Genomic DNA, 26941 nt, shown 5'->3' with positions numbered 1-26941 from the left:
GTTCGGCTCCGCTCCGCCCGTAGGGGGCGCAGGCCCGATCCCCGTCTCCTCGAGAGCGAGTCTCTTCCCCGCCGTCTTTTGCCGCCAACGATGACCCCGAAAACGCCCTCGGGCACCAATCTCTGAGCCCCGTCCCGCCCCTCAGCCAATCCGCGGGCGCCTTCTCCTCCTCGCCGGCCAATCTGAGAGCGGAGGCCCGCGCCCGCCTCGGCAGCCAATCAGGTCGCGGAGTGGCGGCCGGACTCTCCTCCTCCCCCGCCTCACTCGACCCGCGGCAGCGCCTTTCCCCTCCCGCCAGGTGCCGCGGCGCAGGCGGGCGGTTGCTGCGCCGGGCCGCGGTCGGCGCCCCCTCCCCGCAGCAGCAGCTGCCGCCGCTACCACCAACAGCACCTCCTGAGGGGCTTCGCCCCCTGCTCGCCGCGGCCGTTCTCCGTGAGCGCAACCCGAGCCATGCTGCTCCTGGCAGTCGCATTCATCGTGGCCTTCGTCCTCCTCCTCTACATGGTGTCGCCGCTCATCAGCCCCAAGCCTCTCAAGCTGCCCGGCGCTCACGTCGTGGTGAGTGAGGCGCCCCGGCGGGGCGGGGGGGGGCCGCGCTGTGCGAGCCAGGGGCGCCCCTCGCCGGCCCCGCCTGCCCCGTGCCGGGAGAGCGAGCTGGTGCCGGGCCGCCGCCGCTCGGCCTCTGCGCCTTCCCGGCCGTGCTGGCGGGGGGTGGGTTCCACGCGAGTGCGCTCGGCCGGTGCGTCCGTTGGGCCGGCAGGGAGGGGGGCCGCTCCCGCCGGGGTGGGCGCGCAGCGCTGTGCGAAGGAGCGTCCCGCTGGCAGCCGGGGGTACGGCGGCCTGAGGCGCCCCCGCCGGGAAGGCCGCGCTGCAGCGGGGGGGAGCGGAGGAAGCTTCCCGATCCCGTGAGCGGCGGGGAAGGGAAGGGAAGGGGGCGCTGAGGCGGAGCGGGCGGGCGGTGGGCGCCTGCAGGGTGCGGTTCGGCGGCAGCCGGAGAGGGGCTGGGGGCAGGGCCCCCCCTGGGGCGGTGCGGCGTTAGGGGCGCCCGCTGGTTGCAGGGAGGCTGGGCAGCTCGCTGTAGCACCCCAAGCTACCGAAATGTGAGAGCCGCAAGTCCCAGGGATAAGGAAATGGGCTGTAGCGATGACTCTGACAACCGCTGTCTATCTCGATTGGCTTCAGGCGATCTGAGTCACCAGAAACGCAAACCGTCTTCAGTCTTAATGTTGACTTTTTGAGGCATTCCTTTTGTATTCTCAGGGTTTCTGTTTACCTTGAGGTTTGTTTTCTTTTTGCATCTCTTACGGTATTTAAGTGGTATGGGTGCTCATAAACAAAAGGCAAAAGCTATGGTTTCATGGGTCTAAAAAGCAGGTTAGATGTGAGGAAATGGGAAGACTAATGTAAAGGGAATGGTCAGGTGACACTCATGCACCTTTTCCTCTTTAAGTGCATAGGTATTGATGTCTACGAGCAATATTTTGACTGTAGTCAGGATGGTGGAAGTAAGTCTTTAGAAGGAAGTCTTCAGAAGAACAGTAACCTTGAAACAGTCTGTGAGTAGTACCATAGAATTTGGGGGGGAAGGGGAGCAATACCCATGTGCTTTCAGGTGGATTACAAAGTAGTGAATTTGGATGCATGAAAGCAAATGAGTTAAGTGGTTGGAAAAATCAAGGTCCTAGAACCAGCTTTTTTAACTTAGCTTATACCCTAAGGTATGTTCAATGCAGAGAAGCTATAGTTTACTATCTGGTTAAATTTGCCTTTAAGAGGTGAGTAGCACTTGTAGGTGCTCTTTGTTAAGAGTGGGAGTTTGGGCTAATACAGAAATTAGACCTTTTAAGGTGCCAAGTGAATTTACAGCTACTCTAAGTTTCTTTTTTTTCCCCAATACTCTCTGGTGACTTTTTTCGGGTGCTTTGGTTTTTTTACCTATTTGGAGGATAGAGCTGTCCCCAGAATAATTTAAGACCTGTCCAAGTTGCAACAGTATTCACAAGTTGCTTTATGCAATAGGTGTTACTTAGATGCTGTAACTGGCTTTACAGCATCATATACTGTGTGAGGTGTGTTCGAGCCTGTATTAAGGTTCTTTGGTTTTGGCTCTTCCCAAGGAAGTAATGGTTATTAAGAAAGAACCCTTCCGTAGGATTTTAGGAACCGTTCAATACTCTATAGAAGCAAAGACGAAGCAGACTTGAGGGCCTTCTGTGACTTTTATGCAGAAATAGAATATTAAACAATAAAAAAGTTTAATGGATTTTATTCTAAAATTTTGCTGGTTTTTATATCCATTTTGTTATTTTCCCAAGTTTTGTCTGTGCTTTATGTGATTAAATTCTTTGAAAGCTACTGTGCTGGTTCTTCTACTAAGAATGGTTCAGTTAAAGTTCACAAAGAAAATGATGAGAATATTTTTGCTGGGGAAACCTCCTTATAACCACTACTGCTAATTATATTAGTGGTTTGAGCTTTTTGATAGAAGTGTAAGTCTCAAGAACAGTATTCCTGCAAGCCTTATAAAATTAGGAGTCTAGCTAGAGAAGTAACTATATTAATGTACTGGTGAAGGAAAAGGCTCTAGATACATTTAACTTGATGATACAAATCAAAGTCTGCAGGCAGAGTTCTATTGGTGTCACCACTGGCAGACTATTTGTTTATTTTCACTTAAAGTGTTCATTCAAACTAAGGAAATAACGGAGCAGTTGTTTCAGAGTTCACCAGTTCTAAGATTTGTAGATGCTGTTAATAACACTGGACACTTGTACATTTGGATTTTAAATTTTCTAGTGTAATACTTAAGGAAGAAATATTGGATCCTGGTACTGTAAAACAGAAATTTTGTTCAGGGAGGTTTTCCATGTTGTGTGTGTAAATTCTTGTATCATACACTGGGAGTAAATGTTCTCTGCTACTGAAATGGCTGAGAGACTTGATGAAAATATTTAAGGACCATAACATTATCTAGCAACTTCATTGAAGTCTTCTCACAGAAAAATATCAAAATCTGTTTAAGCATTCTGCATATGGAAATTCTTTTTAGCTTATGACTTGGTTCAGATAAGACTAGATTAACATTTAATAATCTTTGTCAGGCCTCAGTGAAACTCAACCTTGAAATAAAGAATAAGAGAATAAAGACCTGCAAATGGCTTATATAGCTGGCTAAGCCCTCTCAAAAGGGCAAGTGGTTACCATTGCACAGTAAATACAATTTTTCAAGATATACTTGAATAGATTGCTTTTCTGAAGCAGAAGTCATCAGTCATGTAGAAACTCTTCTTCCTGGGGGCCTGTTGAAAGTATCATGAAAATACTTGTTACATTTCTGAAGGAACGTCATTGAGCAACTTCAGAGGCTGTTACATACCAGTTACTGAATTTTCAATTTAAGTCAGTATTTGTTCATTTTTAATCCTTCATAAAATAGTATTTCTCTTCACTCCTGAAGTTACAGTTACTAGATGTTTGAGTTATGGCTAAGTAACTCTGGCTGCTTTTTGGGATAGAAATTTGTGGGGTTTTCCTCTCTGTCCTTTCCCAGAGGCATTTGCATGATGAAAGCACTTGCAGTGTTAAGCAAGGCATGCTTTCTGGAGGAATCATGATCATAAGTCTCCTTTTCTTAGAAAAGAATAGGACTGTTACTCAGAGTGGACATCCACAGAACTCCAAATTACTAATGGTCTAATCTTGTGGGGTCCCCCCCCTTATCTGCTCTGTTTCAGTGATCCCAGTGAACACCATTAAATTAAAAAAAAAATTCCCTGCTATCAAATTGGCTCAACCATCAGGTTTAGCTTATTTAAAGCAAAATCGTTTTTAGATGTGTAATACTACTTGCTTTGTTTCCAGCATGACTAGGAAAGTGTTGTCAAGTAAAGGCTATAACAGTTATTTCTGTGGTGTAGAGCTGCTGCTTCTTGTGCTGAGCATCTTCATGCTTAGAAATATGGGAGACTATTTTATACATCTTTTATTTTGCCATTGGCTTTAACTCTCCCTTTGAGTCTCAGGCTGTATACTAGCACACATCACCTATAAGAGTATGCTACTATTTTGGTAGGTGGTTGTAGTAGTAGACAGGAAAATGAAAACAGGATAAGGCAGTCATCGCTGCTTCATATGCATCATGCTCACATCTGTCACATTTAACTGCCCTTTGTCAGGGTTGTTACACCTGCCCTACACAGGTTCTCTCTGCTCTTATTTCTTTACAAAGGTACCTGGCTTGATGGAGCAGAATGCAACAAAAACTTAAGATGTCAGGGCAAGAGCAGCCTTCTGTAAATTTCATCAGTGATGTTTAGAAACTGTGTTTGCTGAAATACCAGTGCTGCTACTCCTGCCCCCACCTTGTTTCAGCCTTAATCTTTCTGAAACCAAGTTGAAATTTCTGCCCCTGGCCTCGTCCCCAGAGATCACAGTTTATCAAAGTTTGTGGATTAACAATGACAGTAAATGTCAAGATGTTCTTTGCTTGGGACTATCTCCCATTCAGATTGAAAAGAGCCTTTTGCTTGTACATAGTTCAGGATGATCATGCCAAATCCACATGCCTAGGGGTCATCTCTAGTCTAGAAGTAGTTTCACCACTTCTGTGCAGAGCCCAAAGCCCAGTTTGGTAACTGGTCAACGTAAAAGGGCAGCCAGTCTTGGTGTCTTGCATTGTATCTCTTGTGTTGGGAGTGATAAGATCTGTGGTTTGGATCAGAACCACTTAGAGCAGATCACAGGGATGTTCTGTTTTGGTGGAACTTAATACCTTCTGTCACAGTACTGCCTAAAAGCATGAAGCCAGTTTGCATCCAGTGCTAAATGAAAGTTAACAAGCGCTGTTGGAAATACGTTATCAAGTCTTGATTTTGATCATTCCTGATGACAGTTCTGTTAATTTAAGTTGAACTGTCTCATCAATTAAATGGAATTTCCAGTATCTCAAATTTGAAAGTCGAACACAGCAATTCTTTGTACTTCACCCCAACATTTCGATTTATCAAGAGGGAAATAAACCCTGTGATCCTTAGAAGGTGAGTCCTGTTGTCAGGGATCATAGCTTGAGAAGTTGGAGCCAGACCCTTCGTTGGAATAGCTGATTTGGTACCTGTTCTCAAACACAGAAACAGCTCAATAACACTGCTCAAGGGCTGGTAGTGCTGCATTCCAAACATCTGAATTAATACTAGGATTTAATTGTGTCTCCCTCTCAAGAAATTAGTCTGTGTTTTGAATTGCTGTGACCAAATTTTTATTTTTGCTCACTCCTCTGAGGCTGGGTTATAGTGAAATTTGAAAATGGGATCAATAGCAATTTAGATGTCTGGAACTAATGAAATGCAGTAGCGTTGTAGAACTACTGGCTGCAGGGGTAAGTAACTGACATAGCACCTTGTTTGTTGGAGTAGATGTGTACTCTTCCTATAATTCTGAGTATCTATTTTAGCAATTTACCAACCGAACAGACTTCATAGATTTCTTGGGCTGACTTTGTTGTAGCACAAAGCACAAGTTTCCACTAGTGTTAGGGATTTTTTTTTTTTCAGTTACATTAGCATTCATTGTGAATGTTCCTGAAAGATGTGCATATTAGTAACAACTTTCAACATACAAGTAACAGTTTCCCACCTAAATATTGAATGAAGTTCCCAGCTAATTTAAGTGGCCTTTTGTCATTGACCTATCTGACATGAGCCCTATCCAGTGTTCTAGGGTGTGACTGTGAATAAAAACTTCCTTTTCCCATTTCTTGCATGACTTCAGACTTTATCTTTCTGAAATGAACATTAGCGTTGTCTGACAAGCCAGAGGCTTGATGGCAGTACCTTCACCTTCAAAGAATTCCTGAAGCAGTGGTTTAGTTGACCTGTTCATGATACTCAGCAGTTTGTGCAGGTAGTAGTCAGCTGTTAGTGCTACGCCAAAAACTGGAATTGAAGCAGTCTTCCATGCATGTTGATCACTTCGTGTGCTGGTGTACCTGCTGCTGTTGAAAATCTGTAGAAGCAGCTCACGAGTGCTGTGGAACTGAGGTCTGCCTGAATGTATCAAACTGAATCTTTTAATCTTTTCAGAGGTGTACTGCAGTCTTACAAGCTATTTTGCAAATACACTAAAACTCTTTAACTACTTTCCATCATGAAACATTAAATTAATCTGAGGTTCTGCTATGGTCCCAAATTATTAACTAACACTTGCACTCTTACAGACTTAATTTACTTTGAAAGCAGTCATCCTTGGTTCAGAAAACTACAGACCAGGTTTCACGTTTCTAGAACAGGACGTGCATCTTGGAGTTAGCATCAAAGGTTAGCGTAGTGTGAAGCTTAATCTTGCAGAGAGAGTCAGTTAGAAGCTAATCTGAAGCAGCTGTCTCTAATAATAGAGGAAGCCTAAAGAGCTGAAATTAGTCTTTGTAAATGTTACACCCATTCTTGGCCCGTTTGTGACTGCAGACAAACCAGTCAGAAACAGTGGACCGTGTTGAAAAATCTTCTGTTTGCTGAGATTATTTGACTTAGGGTAAAGTACTCGTATGAAGGAACAGTTTAGTGTTCGTGGGAATGTACTTCTGACTTTATGATCTCCAACAGCAGAAAGAATTTTTAGAATAATGCATCTCTGAAAACAACACTGAGGCATTGGCAGATGAGGAGACCACACAAGGCTTTTGATAGGGTATGTAGTTAGACACCAGGGATCTTTGCTCTTTTGCTGATTAGTTCAATGCCTCCATTTTCTTGTATTTAAAATTAAGGTGATACTGTACTTTCTCAGGAGTCATTTGAAAGATTTTGATAAAGAACAACAAATGACCGTTTCCAGAGCCATTTGAATCAGTTCTTTTCCCAATTATTAGGAATTCTGTATTTCAGAACTTATTTCATGAACAGGAGTTTTTTACAATAAATGCTTCTAGGCATTTCAATACAATATTTTTCTCAATTATAGCCTCTTAATGTGCTGTTAAAAGAAAATTCAAATAATTTGGGTATATAAGGAAGACAACAGTGTTGAAGAACCAAAGGCACATGGAGGCTGAGACTGGCCTTAAATGAACAAGTCACCTAAAGGCAGTGTCAGGCAGACATTTTAGTCAAAAAGAGGTCAGGATTGTCATCTACATCTGTTCCACATGGAGTTCATAAGTAGGTTTATGGAGGGTAGTGAGAGGTATTAGGTTGCTTTAACCTGTATATTAGTATCATTTAGCAGTGTATCCTCCTGCAACATACGATGCAGGGCTGTAGACATCACCCTGCATTTGTCTATAGACAAATTACTAATTTTGTGTTTGCGTATAAGACTACGCAGTGTTACAGTTTAGAGGAAGAAGAAAAGATAATGGAAGTTTAGGTGCTGGCATTCCCACAAAACTGGAATTGCAGGATGGCAAGGACAGTTCAACATCCAGACTGGGGGACTAAGAAATACTCTACAGAGGGCTAACTGTTGAATTAATTTATTTTTTTAAATAAGAAAAAAGCTATTTTCTGTTCGTGTTTATGTGATGGTATCTTCAGCAGGCAATCTACAATTTTTAATGTTACAAATACTTTTTCCTGTGACCAGGTATGGAGGGGCAGTATGTAATTGTATTATTATGGCTAATGTTAATAGTGATTTCAAACTTCTACCTACTTCTGCCTTTAGAAATAACATACAGAACTTATTCAAAAGCATGTGAGAGAGCCCATTTGGGGGTGTGGGTCTAAATATGCCTGATGTAAGAAATAAGCAAAAAATACCACTGAGGTAAAACTGGCTTTGGGGTAGAAACACAACACTTAGCAATCTATTGAGATCTTATTTTTCATTCATACTCAATAAGTAAACTCACTTTAATTTATCTTCTGTATGCATACCTCATTGGGTAATATTTCAATCTCAGTATATTTTTAGAATTTTCATTTGATCTGACACTTTACCGTATGGGAGAAGGGATGAATAGTGGACTAACTGCCATTTTCAAATAACTTTTAGGTAACTGGAGGCTCCAGTGGAATTGGAAAATGTATTGCTATTGAATGTTATAAGCAAGGTGCTTTCATAACACTGATTGCAAGGGATGAGGTAAGTATATGTTATTTTTACCGGCTAAACTCTACTCACAAAATCTGTATAGGTGGGGAATAATTTTTTTAATTGATATTAACTCATATTTTCTTCAGTGTATATTTTATGGGAATCTCAAATTAATGCATTTGGATAGCAGAGGTGACTGCCTATTTAAGGAGTGTAGCACAGCGTGGCATCTATGATTAGCTTGCCTTAAAACTGCCAGTGCTATCACTTCTGCTAATGGCATTCATTATTTCACTGTCTAGATCTGTGGCATAAGGCAAAAGAAGGAAAAACTAGAATTTCCCTATAGTAAGTGACAACTGGGGGATTAAAGACAATTCTTAAAATTCATAGAATATTTTGCTGTCTAATCATCACTATATCATACCTTTTTTAATTAGTGAAAAACTGTTCATCAAGACAGCTTTAGAGGAAAAAATGTTGCTTCCGGGTTTTTTTAACTGATGTATTCAGAATTTAGTTGGAATGACTCTGTTTTCATAAAGCATTGTTATTTTATTCATAGAGAAAGAACATTTATTCAGGAAATAAAAGCACTTAACTTTTTGGTGTAGGCCCTCAGTCCCAGCTGTCTTTTGATAATTTACTTACACTTGATACATTTCCTTTCTTAACATAACCTTGAATACAACCAGAATTAATGCAGTTTTTCTTGAAAGCGAGTATGAATTTTAGTTTAATTTTTATGATAATTCTATGATAGATTGTTGTTCAGAATAGTTTGAGTATTATATAAATGTAAAATAGAATCAAAATACAGGAGAAAAATTAATACCTGCAGTTTTAGGTGCTATGTGTACTTGTATGAAACAAAAGCATTAAATATATTCTAGAAGTCATTACTGGCTTTAGAAGATTAATTGAAAAGCAGGTAAGCAAGTTCTGGTAGCTTGATGGGAGTTCATGTTTTCATCATAAAGTCATAAATCTGCAAAATGACAGTGGTGAAGTGTTATAACTAGTTGAGGATAACTTTTTAGGGCTTTAGGGAATGTTTTTAAGCCTTATTGAAATACTGAAGACTAATATTGCTCTGACAAGTACAATGCTTTAGCTGTTCTTGTATCCATTTCAGAACAAGCTGTTGCAGACAAAGAAGGAAATAGAAAAGTATTCTGTTAATGACAAGCAGGTAAGATCACTCCGAACAGTGGCTGTTGTGTGTTTCAAGATAGTCACTACAACACAGTGCAGTAGTCCTATCTTTAAAGCAAAGCTGTTTGACAAAAATGAGTGAGGACTCAATATCTGAACTCAAAAATACCGATCTGCTTACATGAGATGTGCTGAACTCTGCTACATTTTATGTTGCCTAGCTAGTGCATTAGCCTGCTTTTCTTAGAGAAAAAGATTGATTCAGCTGTAGGTGAAGTATGCATTTGGGGATAGCTGCAATTTGCTGTCACTCAATAAGCATTTGTATTCTTGAAGATGAAGGGGATTTGAAGAGATTTTGGTTCTTCTCTTTTTTCAGTTCATAAATACAGTGATTGCTTTGAGAAAGAAGTTAAAATACTTGTTTCCAGGTTTAGTTCACTAACGGGCACTGTTTTAGAACTTGAAGGAGATACTAGTTTAAAATAGGTAAGCTTGCTATTTTCAAAATATGCAATGTCAAAATGCAATGCTGAAATATTTTTTTTTCGGAACTAATAATCCAAAGGGAGAAGGGAAACAGTAGGGACTGTTAAAATTGTAAGTAAAATTGAGACCGTTAACATCTTTGACTTCTTCCTTGTATTCCAGAAGTTTTTTGTTACTTTCATGATTACAAATACAAGCCATTTATTTGTCTGTGTAAAGGGATTTGAGTTGATGAATCGGATATTCTGTTGAAAAGAAGCAATGGAAAAAGCCAAATATTTGGAGGCAATAACGTTAGTACTAGCTGATACAAAATTTTCTTAATGCCTTCATTTATAAGTTTAAGTTCTGTCATCACTTCCTTATATTTTTGTCAAATGGCTCAAGCTGACTTTTTTTTTTTCCTATGCATGCTGCCTTACTCAGATGAATTTTATTTGAAAGCCTAAGCCATTTGAGGTGAGGAGAAACTGTATTTTTCCCATTTAAATAAATAAATAAATCCCAATAACCATTTTCTTTTAGCTGTTCTAGTAGTTTCCCAAGCTTAGCATTAAAGTTAATCCCTTGTCAAACACTGTGTCAGGATGTTCTTGCTAAAATCTGTCCAAGCTTGATAAATGTGAACTTTTAAAAAGAATATTACTTGGTGCATGTTCATAAGAGTTTCAGTTAAAATCTCCAAGCAAGCTCCAGTGTGGACTGGAAAGGACTGCTTTTGCAGAAGCAGCTTTAGACTTCCAGCCATGTTAAACATAAGCAGTGGGAGTGATAGGCTGGCTCTTCTGTAGCTATTGTTCGGTTGTAGACAAGGTTGCAGGGAAGCCTGCCTGATCTAAATGCAAAGAACAGAACTGAGAAGAGCAGAGCTCACAGTGGAATGGCAGATAAGAAGCTGGGAAGCAAGGGTAGCTGAACCAAGAGAAGCTATACAAAAGGATTGCTGAAAGTGTAGAGAAAGATGCCTGACACTGATCGCGTACACAGAGACTGTTATGTTTACTAGATGTCGAGCTAAGAGGCAGAGGAAAATAGCACATATGCTGTTGCTATTCAGCTCTTGCATACGTACACAAAACCAGGTTGCATTGACACCAGGGTCTGTCATCTATGTACACTTTAGTGTTTGCACTAAACATTTGCATATGATTTTAGAGTGCTGACAATGCAGTCTTTATAGGTATGTAGTGGAACAAAATCCTTGCCCTTAGAGGTCTTTTGCAATATTTTTTTTAATCCCTTTCCTAATATAGAATATTCCCAGTTACTTCACTAGGAGTTGAATTGGTCTTTTATTGTGAAAGCTTTATTAATGATCCAACACCATAAATATTTAGAATGAGAGATGAGGAACAGACTATTTCTGGCAGTGTATTCTGTGTCCTAAATGTGGATCTGTACTGCATGCTTTGGAGTGAAGATAATCAGTATATTATAGCAGAAGAAAGCAAATGTAATAGAAGCAGAGAGGTGAATTGTGTAATGTGATAGTAGTCAATAAAACCCATGGTAGTTCCTGAGTGTGTTGTTCACAGTGTGAGTAACTTTATCTATGCAATCTGATAATTAACCAACTGCTCCAATTCTGATACAGAACTGTGGTTTTATTTTTTTGTAATGTCATCACTGATCTTGCAGAGTCGTCCAGGTAATAAATTAATGTTGGTTTTTTTTCAACTGGTATTTTGTTCTAAACTTACATAAAAGACGCATTTCCAAAATGTAATAAATGCCCTAAGGGGAGGTGCATGCTGAGCCACCAATAACTTGTGCCACAAGTTTACTCTGATGTCCAACTACACATGATGCTAGGAGGCCTAGGAGGCAGGAATAGCCAACCTGCTGTACAGGAATGGTGAGCAGCTTCTGTTCATGCAACTAAGAAGTGTTGCAGTCTGACCAGAGGCAGAGCTGACAAATAACTAGCTGCCAAAGCAGTTAGTTACACTGTGGTAAGCTTTTTTTTTTTGTGCATGTGTCCACGGGCTCCATGACAACTGGTCATGATGATGCTTGCTACAAACTGGTGATGACTTTTATTTCACCTCAAACTGAGTTTAAATGAATTGACCAAAGTAACAAAGTATAAAAATTGGAACAAGAATACAGGAGTCCCTCCTTTTATTGTGATATGAGTGCTTTTCCTTTCAAGAGGGTGAATTGCCCCGAATCTCTACTGCTTGCTTAGCAGAGAGGGTAGCTTATTTGTCAATACCTGGGCAAGCTGGAGTTTGTAGTGATCTTACAGTTTGCAAGTGGTAACTCAAAGGCAGTGCTTCTTTTGGTCAGAAGTTACTTCAGAACGTGGATTCTGCAACTGTCTTGCTGAAAGTAATCGGTAACTTTAAAGAAGAGCAGGGCCTAACTTTCAGCTTCAACAAAACTTAGATATCACTGTCATCTGGTTTCTGGTGTCTCTTCCTCCCCACCCCCCCACCAATGCTTATTTTAACTTTTCTGTGTCTTTCAAACTAAAAGCCATAATCTCTGGTTTACAGACAAGAAGTAAATATATGCACATTACTTCACTTTTCAGATATTTATGTCACTGCAACTAGTCAGTTTCTCACAGAATTTTTATTTTATTTTGTCCTTGACATGTCTCAATTAAACAGTATGCAACTAGATTTACTACTATTCTTTAAAAAATAATTTATGACAATAGTGGGTAGCGTGCATTGCTAGTACTAACGTTAAAAGGTTTTTAACACTTTATAAATTTGGGGAAAGTTTTTTTTTCTAGCGCTGATACTGCAGTTTCAGAGCAACACTGTGCAACCATGCCTTTCTATGACATGGCAAAAAATGTGTTTTCTTAAAGATGAGCCTAAGCTACACAAATGGTTTGGCTTGTTTAGTGCTGCTGAAAGTTAAATGTAGCACTGTGGAATTTTGGCTGCTTTAGAATAGTTTTTCCTAAGCTTTATGTAAATAACGTGTTGTAGTGTGTCTTAGCATAGTAAAGTAGAAATCATATTTTGCACATGAGTAGCTGCTTTGAAGATCCTGAAATACTCTTTTGTTCCTACTACAATCTTTATTATACTAGAATATGTGTGTGTGTGAGGGGGAGGAGCTAGGAGAGAGCAGGGATTGCTTTCACCAGTGTGGGAGAAGTGCAAACTGTCATGTCAAAAAGATTGCTACTTTTTCTGGGAAAGATATGTCATTGGGTTTTGTTTCATTTTGAAAGGCTCGGAGTCAACAGTTACAGGACTTACTGTGCTGTAAAAGTACTCTTCCACTTTCCTTTTCTAGGTTGTACTGTGTATATCTGTTGATGTATCTAAAGACTACGAGCAGGTGGAGAATGTTCTAAAACAGGTGAGGAAGTAACTGATTTATGTGTGTATGTTAAGAAGCTTATCTGTGTGTGACATATTGCTTTTTTTAGGAGAAATTCCTTCACTGAAAGGGCTGTCAAGCATTGGAACAGGCTGCCCAGGAGGCTTTTTAAAACATCCGTGGAGGTGTTTAAAATACACGTAGATGTGGTACTTGGGTACATGGTTCGGTGATGGGCTTGGCAGTCCTATGTTAACTATTGGATTTGATGATCACAAAGGTCTTTTGCAACCTAAATGTTTCTATGACTCTCTTTCTAATAGAAATAATTTTTTACAATGATGATGTACGTCAAGACTACAGGAAGTTTTTTTCCTGCTAAATAACATCTTAACCTCTGTCTACTCTTCCAGGCTCAGGAGAAGCTGGGACCAGTTGATATGCTTGTAAACTGTGCGGGAACATCAGTTACAGGAAAATTTGAGGATATTGAAGTGAATTCTTTTGAAGTGAGTTACCATACTTTTTTATTTTATGATGATTTCTTATTCAGCCATTCTGACAATTAGATTGCATTCCTGTGTCTCTGCAGACTTTGTATGAATAGTGATATACTTGATTTGTGGTCACTGTCAGAATTAGAATGTATCTTTAAATTTGTGAAGATTGCCTCTAATTTCTCACCTCTCAGTCCATGAATGCGTCAGAACAGTGAATTCTGGTCCTCAAGGTAGCAAAGAAGCCTGGCATGTATTTTTATGGTTTAATGCACTAGGAAAGGCACAGAGTTTCACATGGTCTCATTTATTTTTTTTCTGGTGAAGATTTTTGCATATTTTTAACCTGTTGAAAAAGTTGACTGTTAGGAGTGTTCAGTTCAGAGGTGCACAGATTGTTTGTAGCTTCAGACTATTGCTCTGATGAAAAACCTAAAAAAATACCCTCAAAACCCAAACCCCTGTATTATGGTTACATTATGCCCACAGCTCTCAGGCTCCAGTCGTCACAGATAATATGGCTATTTAGTATTTTCAGATGATTCAATAATTTTATAATAAATTCATTCTGTTGTTTGTATAGGCTCAGTTGTGTTTTAGGTCTTCTAGAGAGTGAAATTAAAGACTTCCCCTTATCCTGCCAAAGATTAAAATCTTTGAAATTAATAAATATTTAGAATTTTTCCTGTTTTAGAAAGCTCTTTAAACTTTAATTTTGCTATGTTTTCATACATCATGCATAAATGAATTGCTTCCTGGACACTGTTTAGGTTAATTTTTTTTCCTTGAAGGCCATATGGTTCAGTATTATCAGTATCCTGGATGCTTTTTAGACTTGTAGATAGACTGGATTTCTTTTGGCTTGAAGTGAGATTTTTAGCTATAAAACAGTTTATGAAGCTGTAGAAAATAAAACAATTGTTTCTTTTGTCAGCTGATAGAACTACAGATCTAGTGAACTTCATTTTTAAAGCAGACTGAAATAGGAATTTTTTTATAAATAATACCAAACAGATGAGGATTCTGAATCTGTGGCTCAAATATCATGTTGATATCATTTGCACAGAGATTAATGGCCGTCAATTATCTGGGTAGTGTTTACCCAAGTCGAGCAGTAATCGCTACCATGAAGGAACGAAGAATGGGAAGAATTGTGTTTGTATCATCTCAGGCTGGGCAATTAGGCCTGTTTGGTTATACAGCTTATTCACCGACAAAATTTGCTCTTCGAGGGTTGGCTGAAGCCCTGCAAATGGAGGTATGTGTGCAATAATTGAAGTCTTTTTGATGGTAAACAGAAATAGTAGCACAGCACATTTTTATTTAAATAGTTCTCTTTTTGTCTTGTGCAGCACTGCTGATATCTGTGTGCTATGTTGGCCCTTTTTTTGGCAGCCATACAATCCTATTGCTCTGCATGGGGCTGCAGAAACTAAGCTGATTTCAGTTGCATAAGAGGGAATAGATTGAATCTGTTCCTAGAACTGAAGATGACCATGTGTGCAGATATTTTTTTCTAATCATTTATTTTAACTAAAAGGACTTGGATTTTGAGTCTTTTGAGTAAAAGTGTTTTTTAAGGCTATAAGTGCAGAATGATATTGAAGATCCCGTGGATGCATGAAGGGCAGGCCACTGATTCCCAGCTTATTTGTGAGGCCATGGTAAGTGGTATGTAAACCATATGAAACAGTAAAACTTGCAAGCTAGAATTTGAGGATTGTCCACAAAAAAAATTGTACTGACAGTAGTTCACTCTTCCAGATCTTGGTTTATATGAGCTTTTTATAGTGCAATGATCTAAGCTTTTGTTTAGATCAAGACTAAAGCCCCAAACACACTGTTTTCATTATTCAATGGAACGAGCTTTGTAAGTACATTGTAGTAAGACAGGTAAAGTTTGGAAATTACTTGCATTATTCTTCTGTTAATAATGTTAAACACTTAACTAACATATATTAAGTGTCTGTGTTTGGTTCTAGATCCTTGCATAGTCCCTGTTGTTACCCTGTACGGTTCAGTGTAGTTGTATGCCTTGATCAGGATAAGAATGTGGGGTAAAACTGTCTCTAATCGCTTCTGGCCTGGCAAATGGAATAATGTGACTGCAGGGTCTTTCTTCAGACTGGTGACAGATATTTTTGTGAAGACTGAATTACTCAAAACTAAAAATAGGGTGTTTATGGACCTGTGATGTGGCATTTAAGTAAGTGTTTTCAATATAGAATGTTTTGTAATATAAATAAAAATGTGTAGTGCTTTACAACACTTTGCTTCATTTTAGCCCTCTGAATATTTTCATTAAAAGCTTCTTTATTTGTCATGGAGTACAGATTTGCATTGTAGTAGTTTCTGAATAGTGGTGCAGTAAATGATGTAATTTTTGACACATACATACAAATACATAACTAAATGCAATGCTTGACATGAGACCTTCCATTTTTCCTCACATTTTCTACTTATTCTTTTGTCTCCTTCGACTCTGACCCCTTGCAAGTTTATACCATGGGTTGAAAAGCCTTGTGACTTGAATATACCTCTTAAAAATATCTAATTTGAATTTTACGTTTTCCTTGTTTTTTCTCATATTTGTCCAGGAGTTAAAATATGTTGACATCAACAACAACAAAAAAAGCATGCTAGTGAAAGCCTTTTTGGCCTTGTGTTTATGACTGTTGGGTACTGGTGTTTGGCAATGGTTTAGTAGTCTTTTAAAACTGAAATTGGTAAAACTATAGAGCTAAACTGCTTCCATATTCCTCCTAAATGTCTTAAAAACCACTTAGATTCATAAAATACTTTACATAAAATGCAAAGTTTTTAGGTATTGTTAAACAAAACAACACAACCATCTTTTTAAAATCTTTGCTGCTTTGCTTTCTCGTTTGACAAAGCAGAGTCTTGCAAGTACTGAATACTTAACACTAGAAGCAGTTTAAATTCATACTTGCCATATTTCTTTGGTACAAGAGAAATTAATGATACTGAGGGACATGTAAAAGCTGTCAATATTAAGATAACGCTTACTTTTGTGAAATACAGGTAAAACCTTATAATATCTACATAACGGTGGCCTATCCTCCAGATACTGACACACCTGGCTTTGCAGAAGAAAGTAAAACAAAGGTAAGTTTTCCTTCATTAATACTGTAATGTTTTTAAAGCTTTGCTTGGTAGTAAGCAATGCATTTCAGATTTCATTCAGTTCCACAGTACTTTTGCAATTAGTGCATATTAAGATTCTAAGTACTTCCAAATGCTTTGATTTTATCAACTTAACTACTCAAACTACACAGAATTATCCTACAAGCTATTTATTATTCTGGCTTTAAATGGAAGAACTAGCTACCTTCAATATCTGAAACACTGCAAAGTGTTTCTGTACACAACTGAAATACGCTTGTGGAATGGTAAACTGTAAAACCACTATTTGTTTTGCTATCAAAGCTTAATGAGCCAAAAATAATATTCCTATTTTGCATCTTTTATTATGTAGTTGTTCTGATAGATGTGACAGATCAAAATAAACCACAGTTCTTTCGTTGAAATCTGCAAACAATATATAGTGGCTATTGTCTAGTATTAAAGTAGGAAGGAAATTCTTGTGTTGTTTGTAGTGCAAATGACAGTATCACTTTCTGGAGGGATGTGTCAGCCGTAAGCCTTTTTTGTTTGGCTTACCTTAAAAGTGAAAGTTTTGACCTTCAGAAATTTAGTCACCTCTCTTCATTTGACATGTCCATACACATGAAGTATAATTCCAAAACCTACATTCAGGCCCCCTGTTCAGACTGAAGTATCAGGTAATCGGAAAAAAATGTGTCTTCTCATTTGCATACGGTGAACTAGAAACCTGATATCTAAGGAGATCAGCCTTTTCAAAATGACCCACCATGTATAATAGGAAATTGGTGTTGAATTCCATTTTGTCTTTCACCTCTTGTGTAGGAATCAGTAGGGATTGTATAACACAATTCTTATTTCATCAGTTCTTGATAAGAGATATTCTGTGTATTCTGTATACTGCCACACATCCACATTAAGTGCCAGGATTAGACTTGTGCAGATACTTGTGTAGCTTGCATATTCTCTGGGATTTTATTCCATTGGAGTAGCCTATTTCAGGGGGAAATAAAGTCGCCAGCAAAATGCACTGTTCGTGTAAGATTCCTCTTTAAAAGAGAATCTGTGAGATTTTTCTTAGTTGTCAAAAAGATGTTGTTTAAGCAAAGACAGGCTTTGTTTTAGCATACATAAAGTCTTTGGGTGACTTGCTCCTATCATGGTAGCACACCGTAAATCTGCAGTATTGCATTGCTCTGACAGTTCAGATACTCATTTATTATTGTTGTATTTATTTAATACTTCTTAGTTTAGAAGACCTGTCTGTAGTTTGCATCTCATTAGGACTAGGCTGTTTTTCTCTGTAATCATTGAATATAGCAAAAGAAAATGTCAGGAACTACTAGGATACAGCTTTCCTGTGTTTCTGGCTAGTCAGATCAAATGTTTAGTGGCTGATTTCTGCTTGCTTTTTCCTTAACACGTCATTAACTTTAGCTCCTGAACAGCTGCTAATTTTTTTCCCAGACATAGTATTTTAATTACTGTTGACACCCCTGTATCTCTTTCAGATTTGGTTGATACTGGCCACTAGGCTCAAAAGTACATACGAGTTATGAAATGGAAATCTGATATACATAAGCCGTATCACTGTAGTAAAGCATGTAAAAGGTGTTTGTATGTCAGTCCTGCTAGCAAAGACTGATTCCATCCCATGCCCTGCCCCCAAATACACAAACTTAAACAAAATTTTTCAGTGAGCCTGGTCAGCAAAATCAGGATTCCTAATTCTACAGGTGCTTGGAAATAGGCCTATTTCTCTAGTACTTTGGATTGATAATGAGAGAAAAACCTGTAGTTGCTGAGCTGTTCCCTAGAAGAGTGTTTTTGAAGTATTAATCTAAGAATTAAACTAGTCCCAGTATTTGACTAGGCTTGAACGCATCAGTTAAATTTTGTTGTTTAATGTAACTGAATTAGCTATTGCAAGCTGACTTGCAACCAAGTCCTTTTTCTCCCTAATGTAATGCTGCGGGTTTTTTCGTGAACAGAACCATCTCTTTTAACATATTGAGCATTTAAAAAGCTTGCTGTGCAGTTAGCTCTGTCACTTCTTTATTTGTTAAAGGGTCATGAATGGCAAACATGCTTCTAAATACATTAAAGCATAATTTTTCCATTTGTTTGAGCATTTTTTGTACCTGATATATATACTTGACTAATTTGTTTGGGGTTTTTTTGTAAAAGAAATTCTGATTGCTAAAGTAACTGCCATAATTGCTTGCTTCTAGTGAGGTAAAGTGGCATAAAGGCTCTAAAACACAAAAAAATAAAAATGCAATGAGGGATTTTGGTGGAAACCAGTGTGTGGAGTTTGAAAAATAAAGAAAAAAATCCAACAAAAAATTGTTTTGTAGGATCTTAGTATTTCAGGCCTCTCTTCATTTCTGGCAAAAAACATATATGAACTAATACAGGTGTTGAGACAGCTTAAGCATTTTGATAACTTCTACTCAAAATAAAATGCTTGTGGAAAAAAACCTTATTTTAGTAGTAATAAACTACAAAAAAAAAAAGTACGACTCGAGGAAAAGTTGGCATTTCCTTTCTTTAATTGAAGGTGCTTTTACCTTTCTTTAATTGGATGTTTTAGGTGACAGTATGATACCACTTGCTAACAGAGATGTCATCCACGACAAAAGACCCAAACCCAAAATCTGACCTTCATATATTTCTTTCCTGTGTGGTGTTAGTCAAACTTATATTGGTGTTTTTCTACTAAAGCCCTTAGAGACGAAGCTAATTTCTGAGACCTCATCTGTTTGCCAAGCAGAACAAGTCGCCAGAGTTATAGTCAAAGATGCTATAGTAAGTAAACTATCTTTTTAAACTATATTCTCTGTTGGAGAGACGAGGATTGCCATGTAATGCTTGTTTAAGAGTGCAAAATAATGTCTAAACTAAATGCAAAATCAATTTACAGGAAACAGTGCTCTTTGCTGGTTAGTTTGAACAGGAGGTATTTTGTTTATTCTTTTGCCGTTGTGCCCACAAATTATTTTATACAATCTCTTGGAACTAAAATTTATCTGAAGTTGTACATTAGACAGAACAAAATGATGTATCAGTATGACGCAATGTCTCAAAAACGTATTATGACTGACTTTAAAGCACTAAACTCGATTGACTTTTTATGTATCAAATACCATTTGTCTAACCTCAAAAGCTCATTAGACTTATCTTATTTTTCTTGAAGATGAGTTCATATAAAAATAATTTTACAGTAAATGGCGTCTAGCCTTTTTGGCTTTTAATGTCTTTAAGTATGTCATTTATGAGTGATTAAAATACATAAAATGCTGCTCTTAGTGGTTAAAGGTGTATTGCCTTTCTGAGGACTTTTTTTTTTAATGTTTTGTGCAGTGGAATGCTTACATGCTTAATAAAGCACCTCAGTATGGAAACCAACATGAAATTTCATGTTCATAAAGCACAGCAATCAAACCCTAAAATCTGTAATTATTTTGCAGTTCCAAATACTTGTAATCTTCAACATGATTTACATCTATACCAGGTGTTCAGTTATGAAGTTTTTACAATATTTTCACAAACACAGCACAAACACAAAATGATGTCTGGTTTTGGGGTAGTGAGTTTTAAAAGCAAGTACTATCTGACATACTATTCTGTTTAGTGCTTAAGGAAGACTAATCTCCTCTCTAATCTTAATCATCTGGTATTTCTACACTATGCTTTCCAGCACTTCGGATGATATATTTGTTCAGACTTGATCAAGCCATCAGCTGAGAGACTAAAATAGAAATTAAAAGATAGCTCTGTACTGTAGGAACTTGCAGTCCTCTCAGGTGTGTGTTGGGAAATGAACAAATCTCATATCCTCTACTGCTTTGCATAGATTCACTCCTAACACTGATTTAGGAACACCACCTTTTCCTTTCGCTTCTGCATTCCACACAGATTTAGTCCTGCAGTGTTTCAGAAAGTCTAGTTTTCCAGCATAAAGTCTGATGGAAGCAACCAGGAGAAGCCTTGGGACTCAGAGCTTTAGAGCTGCAGTTTTCCTGATGGGTGATCAAAACCCAACCAAACAAGCAACTTTTTCATGGTGTCTGTTCCCCCTCTTCTGCCAGCTGAATTGCTTAGCAGGAGCAGGCTGTTCATCTCATGGTTTGGAGGAGGGCAAGTTAAAAATCCTTGACGAAGATGGAGGACCTGTTACCTAGCACTCAAAATACACCCCTCTGCCAAATCTCATGTGATAGCAAACTGATTTTAACAAAAGGCAAGCAGAATTTTATTCTACAATTATAGTAGAGATGGTTGATCTGACAGAGTTAGGGTGTAATTCTGTCTCTGAAATATATTTAGAGATGGGGAGACCATCATGTATTTTCTGCATCAGTAAGCATGCTTCAAGAGGGAATTTGGAGCCTTTCTATCTTGTAAAGAACTCTGCAGTAATTTAGCACACCTCTCTGTAATGAGAGATTACCTTCCTTGTCCATTTTTAAGTGAATGCCTTTTGGAATGTTGCTATATAGCACAAAATATTGTTGGATATTTTGATTTCTTATTGTCTTAGTATTTTTTTACGTAAAAATATTTGTTGTTAGTGACATCAGCTATGTTTGTCAAGAATAGCTGTTGAAATAAGACATGTTAGGGTTTGCCACAGCTGGGTGAATTACTTTTTTCTTTTCTTAATCACTGTTTTCCTTCTATCCAGCAAGGGAACTTCAACAGCTCAGTTGGATCAGATGGTTACATGCTATCAATATTGACAAGTGGAATGTCACCAGTCACTTCTATTACTGAAGGTCTTCAGCAGGTAAGATTTGGGAAGGCCCTGTAGTCGCAATTTCTTACAGTTTCAAATACTTTAAAATGTAGAGCATCGTGCAGACTTTGATTATTTCTTCATCAAATGGCTGGTAATATTGTATAGACTTGGGTTTAGGAAACTGAAGTAGGATTTCCAAGCTGAAGCAGCAAGTTGATGGGAAAGCTAAGATTACTACCTGCTACTCAGTCCTGAACTGTTACGTGGTGGTTCTGTTTTTCATGAGTTCCTTTTCTTGAGATAATATAACATACATGCCTGGAACTGTTCTTTATTTCATGAGTAAATAATATGCTGCGATCTGGGATCTTAAATGAATTGAAAGATGTTTCTCTCTGTTTCCAGGTTGTTTGCATGGGCATTTTTCGCATTGTTGGCCTATTTTACCTAGGAAGTTTTGACAGCATAGTTCGTCGCTGCATGATGCAAAGGGAAAAATCTGAAAATGCAGATAAAACTGAGTAATCTTTACTTTGACTTGAAAGAAGAATGTCAAACAGTCCTGGACAGCTTGCTGCTTAAGTGGGACTCAGTTTTTCTCCTGAAGGATTTAGATTGGAAGTACTTGCGTATGTGACAGATGAGTCCCCTCAAAAGCTATGAAAGAAAACAAAGTACAACTCCAGAAAATGCCAAACTATGCAAAAGTGTGAATGAGGATTAGATTCTTTTTCTGATTATTTGAGTTGGAGAGAATTTGGGGAACTTGTAAGTGATCTGCAGAGTAGAATTTGAGAATGGACTATGTGCGGTAATTCTGGACAAATGCTTTAAGTTTTCTCACTTTGGTGCTTATGGATAAAGTAAGTACCACGACAGGCTGGGCTGAAGTAGATTGAAGTCCCCTGAACAAGCTGGTACCTTTTGCTAATGTTTTGGGACTTTTTAATTTAGAATGTTAACTTTTCCTTTGGCCAGTCTACAGATCCTTCTGTCAATGACAGCTTTCATGGTTCTGTCCAACATGTAATTGTGGAAACCTTAAGATGGCAGATAGATTTGTATGATCCAAGCTTTCTCAGTTTGGGAGTAATTAAAAAGTATGATTTAATATGTGCATACTTTCTAAAGGGAGATGAAGAACCCATTCCCACAGAGAAATGCTGAGAGATGTGATTGGGTCTGTAGCTCTTCTGGCCTTTGAAGTACATTGTGAACAACAAAAAAAAAAATCAAACCAGTATCAAGTGTGTTGATTAAGATTTTCAGCATTTTAAGCCATTGAAATGATGTACAATTTTTACAGACACTTACTTTATCTGCCAGTTTTTGCTCTGAAAAGGAAAGTAGCGTATTGCTGCTGTTATGCACATTATTTTTCAAAGCTGCAAATGATGAGCCAAACCAGTAGTCGATGATAGAATCAATTGTAATTAAAATGCCAGGCTCTTCCAGTAGCAGGAATGTAGCTTTTTGGGGCGTGTAGGGGTCATGAGGGAGAGGGGAGTGTGTCAGAATGATATTCCACACTTAATTTTATGACTAATGGAAAGACTTTAACATGACAAGAAATTTATTTAAAATACTCTCCTTCTATGCCCCACTTCTAATTTGTTTCATTTACATTATATGAAACAAGGCTGCTCAGTAACTGCTTCAGAATACACAAACCCAGTGGTTGTTTCTAATAAATCTTAACACTGAAAAAGCTTGATGCATAACAATGATGTTTTAAGGGTGCACTATATATACTGTTTATTTAATGGACCACTATAGCAAGTGCCTTGTGAGCTGCTTTTTTTTTTCCCGAAAAGCTGCATATTTTGTGTTTGTTAGAAGTGCTGTGTTTTCAATGTCATAATTTCCATTTTCAGTCAATCTGAATTTAAAATTACTTGTAAAACTGGACACTTTCACTTCCTTGCAAGTAGTATGTCTCAACAAAATAGGCAAAATGGATTGCTCTTGTTAAGATACTCTCTGCATCTATTTAAGAAGCATTCAATTAAACTGAAATGAAAAATAATAGGTGGTTGACTGGAAAAATCTTTAAAATGTAATTTACTGAGGGTTTTTTTCCCTTTCTGAATTCAGTTGATTACTTTTCAAATTCTCTTCACATAGACTAAACTTGCTTTGAAACCTGGTTTACAAACATTTATTGGGGAGAATCACATTGGCACTCATTTTAAGTGGTTAAACTTTAATTAGATTGCAAACTTGAGGCATTGTTGAGTTCTTCACAAAGCCTATGTTTTAGGTCCTGCTTCCTGATTTTGTTTAGATGTGAAGTTGTGCATGCCTATAATATAATAGTAATTTTGAGAATAGAGTGTATTCCTGCATTTTTAAACAGCTGGGCTTCAGTGCAAAGAAATCTAGTGTGCATATGTGTGTTCTGTGCTGCTTAATGTGAGTGACATAATGGAGCATTTATCAGACATCCACTGCCAACATTGCTATGTTTCTTAAAGCAACATAACGATGCTATTTGGACCCTATTGTCTACGTTAATTCTTGTTTTCATGCAAATCAAATACTCCTTTGACCACCTACAAAAGCTACCAAAATGAGTGAATCAGTTATGTTGTAGTTTGAGGGGAAAAAAAAAGTATTTAAAAAATGTTTATGTAAATGACATCAACACAAGCTTGAAGGTCAGGACTTAAAACCAGTAAGACTTTGGATACTTGAATTTTTGGATCTTCGACTTGGAATGTTAAAGAGTTTGCATAGAGGAAACAAAATCCAGAAGGTCAGAGCACATACAAGACACTATGGCAGCTGGGTCTCTTCAAATATTTCAGGTTGGACATCTTAGATCGCTAATCACTCTTTCTTGACTGAAGAGTCCTCCAAGCAATTCCCGATCTGATTCAGCACGAGTATCTGTGAAGGTGGAATAAGAATCCTGGGTGAAAGTTGTGGCCCTGATGTGCAGAGACTTCAGTTCACACCTAACTTTGCATATAAGTGTCTGTATTGACAAGTAAAACTGTAGGTTGAGCCCCTCAGCAGTTGTGGAAACTGGAACAAGGCAAGTTTTTTTGAAGGAACAAGTAAAGAATAATCTTTTAAAATGTTCTAGTTTCTGCTGTTGCAAATTAATGCAGTTAAAATTAACTGATAAACTTTTCAGCTGTTTTATTGTCAAAATATAGTGAATTTGTCAACTACAGCAACGTTTGGTGTAGATTTGTTTTCTTATGCACATTCTCTATCTACCAATGTACTCATTTTAAGATCCAATATTAAGTGAAGGAGATGCCTTATAATCTTGTGGGAAAATGTTTAGCAGCTGAAAAACTATTTTGCCGGTTTAAATGTTATGAAACCTCTGCGTTGAAATGTTTTAGCAGTGTATTTAGATCTGTGAAGAACTTCAGATAGGCTTTATTACTTTTTGTCAAATTGTCGATAATTTAATCACTTGTGCCATATCAGTTGGTGTCTTGTCTCTTGTTTTCTTGGTCAATCTTTAAGACTCAGTTTAGGCTTTGATAGTCTTTTCCATTCCATGTAGTTTCTAATGACCATCCACTTTAATTATGGATTTATTGTAACTTTACATATAGTTTACTTCACCAAGATGTTCATGTGCAATTTAAATAGATTTAATATTTTACTAAGAAAAAAATATAGGTAGATAAACTTTATTTGCTGTGAAAAACTAGGCACTTTTAAATGGTAAAAATATATAGCATTATTTGTAAAAAGAAACTTTGTGCTTATTGCTTCATCATTTTTGTGCCAGAAATGTAAACTAGTTTTCATATTTTATATTTCTCAAAATAAATGGAGAATCAACCAAGCTTGTAATTTCTAAGTTCTTTGAGGGCATGAAGAGCAATGACTAAATTCATTTGCAGGGCTTGGTGGGTTTGGTTTTTTGTTTGGGTGTGTTGTTTGGGTTGGTTTTTTGGGGGGGGGGCTGTTCTTTTGTTGGGTTTTGGTGGTTAAATCTGGGGTTAGTTCAGCAAGACCCCCTTAATCTTGTAGGATGGCAGAGGGGGCAAAGTATCCCTCCATTTTAGCAGCTTAGGGCACAGGTGTACAGCAGGTAAAGGATGTAAAGTATTTAACTGAATATGGTCAGCAGACCCAGCGTCGTCAAACCATAATGAAAGTGGGATTAGATTGATAAAATTGCTTTGATCGCAGGAGGTGCTGCTGGTATATCCATTGTGCTGTCTTGAAGTGCTTGTGAGCTGTGACGAGCAAAGTGATGCTCATTTTTCCTAGTGGAAAACAATAGAAATCATAGTTGCGGTAGCTTGCTTTCTGTACCACCGCTGAGCATGCAGCTGTATAGAAAATTACTGTAGCATGTATCAGTTCTGGGTGGGAGGGCTTGAGAGGATGGTTAGCTCCTAAACGGCAGGGGAGAAACAGCCCTAAGATACTTACTCTAAAAGTAAATCCAAAATTGCAGAAGTTCAACCTTTCAGAAAGACATTGTTATGAAATTATCAGAAAGCCAGAATCAAAGATGGATGGAGGAAAGTATGCACTGTCTAAAACGTGTTTTAGAGCTGAGGGACTGATGTTGATCTTAGAATGCTGGAGAATTAAAAGTTTTGAAATGGAAGAAGGCCATGTTGTAACTGGAGCTGCTGGTTTTTCATTTTCGGTAAAAGTAGCAGGCCAGAGTAGATTGCTCTTTGTTCCTTTTCATAAGCAGGTTCCAGCTACAAGGCTAAATTATTTGGTAACTCCACTTTTTTTTTTTTTTTTTTTCTCCTCTTCTCTTCTGCCCAGCCAGTACCAAGCACACTGATGAGTAGGCGTGTGTTTGATTGTCTGTCAAAGCTGGTAGTAAAACCTCATGAAGTAATTTCCTTTCGTCTGTCACTGGGGGGAGACTCTCAGGAGAGCCAGGGACCAGAATGAGGTGTGTGTTTTGCCACACCTCCCATCCTCTTTTGTTTTACTTCCTTTCTTTCAACCTAAATGCACTAAATTGGTGAAAAAGAAGACCGTGCTAATCTTCCGTTGTTGCTGGTCTGCGGTGGGGGGAGAAGATAAAACTGTTAAGTTTTTGGACAGCAACTTGTGCTGAAGGAAGTGGAAAGTGCAAATACTTTTTTAAAAAAAAAAAACAAAAAACAACAAAACCCAAAGATGAGTATCTAATTTGATGGAGGGGGGCAGGGGGAAGCATTTTGTAAAGGTGATTTGGGAAGGTTTGCTGTTTGGGGAAATCTTGAAGGAATAGAATACCAAACCTCTGTGGTAGGATACCACCAAGTCAGTCTGAAATTTTATTTTTCAAAGTTGAAAACAAGTTTGTTTTCAGCTTGGAGGGGAATCCCCGTGTTAATTTTAAACCAAGTTCTAACTATGGAGTTCATTCTGTAGTAATGCTGCTACAGCAATGTAAATAAACACAAGGGGAGAAAGCAAAACATACATGGCAAACACTAAACCATGCTACCAAGCACTGAGAATCAACTCCCATGGCCAAAATAAGGTGTTAAATCTGCAAAGATGCCAGCTGTAAATAATGTATATAAAAATGCCTAACACCAAATTGTAAATGTTCTAGGTAACTTGCAACTGAGGGGAATATCTTTTTCAAAGCTAGCAAGTGCTTCAGAGAAAGGAGTTAAAACAAGGTGTGTTG

The 26941-nt window shown here is 38.1% G+C and overlaps 1 protein-coding gene across 1 annotated transcript; it reads left to right on the top strand.

Moving 5' to 3' along the window:
• Positions 1-276: 276 nt before the first annotated feature.
• On the top strand, positions 277-25126 carry KDSR (3-ketodihydrosphingosine reductase). The gene is made up of 10 exons (XM_037379396.1): positions 277-558; positions 7987-8076; positions 9164-9220; positions 12931-12996; positions 13371-13466; positions 14521-14712; positions 16497-16580; positions 19302-19385; positions 21265-21366; positions 21724-25126. The coding sequence occupies exons 1-10, from the start codon at positions 451-453 to the stop codon at positions 21841-21843; spliced, it is 999 nt and encodes a 332-aa protein (XP_037235293.1). The 5' UTR covers positions 277-450; the 3' UTR covers positions 21844-25126.
• Positions 25127-26941: the final 1815 nt, after the last annotated feature.

Source organism: Falco rusticolus, chromosome 3, assembly GCF_015220075.1.
Source record: "Falco rusticolus isolate bFalRus1 chromosome 3, bFalRus1.pri, whole genome shotgun sequence".
NCBI lineage: Eukaryota > Metazoa > Chordata > Aves > Falconiformes > Falconidae > Falco > Falco rusticolus.
This window is presented reverse-complemented; position numbering and strand designations above follow the sequence as displayed.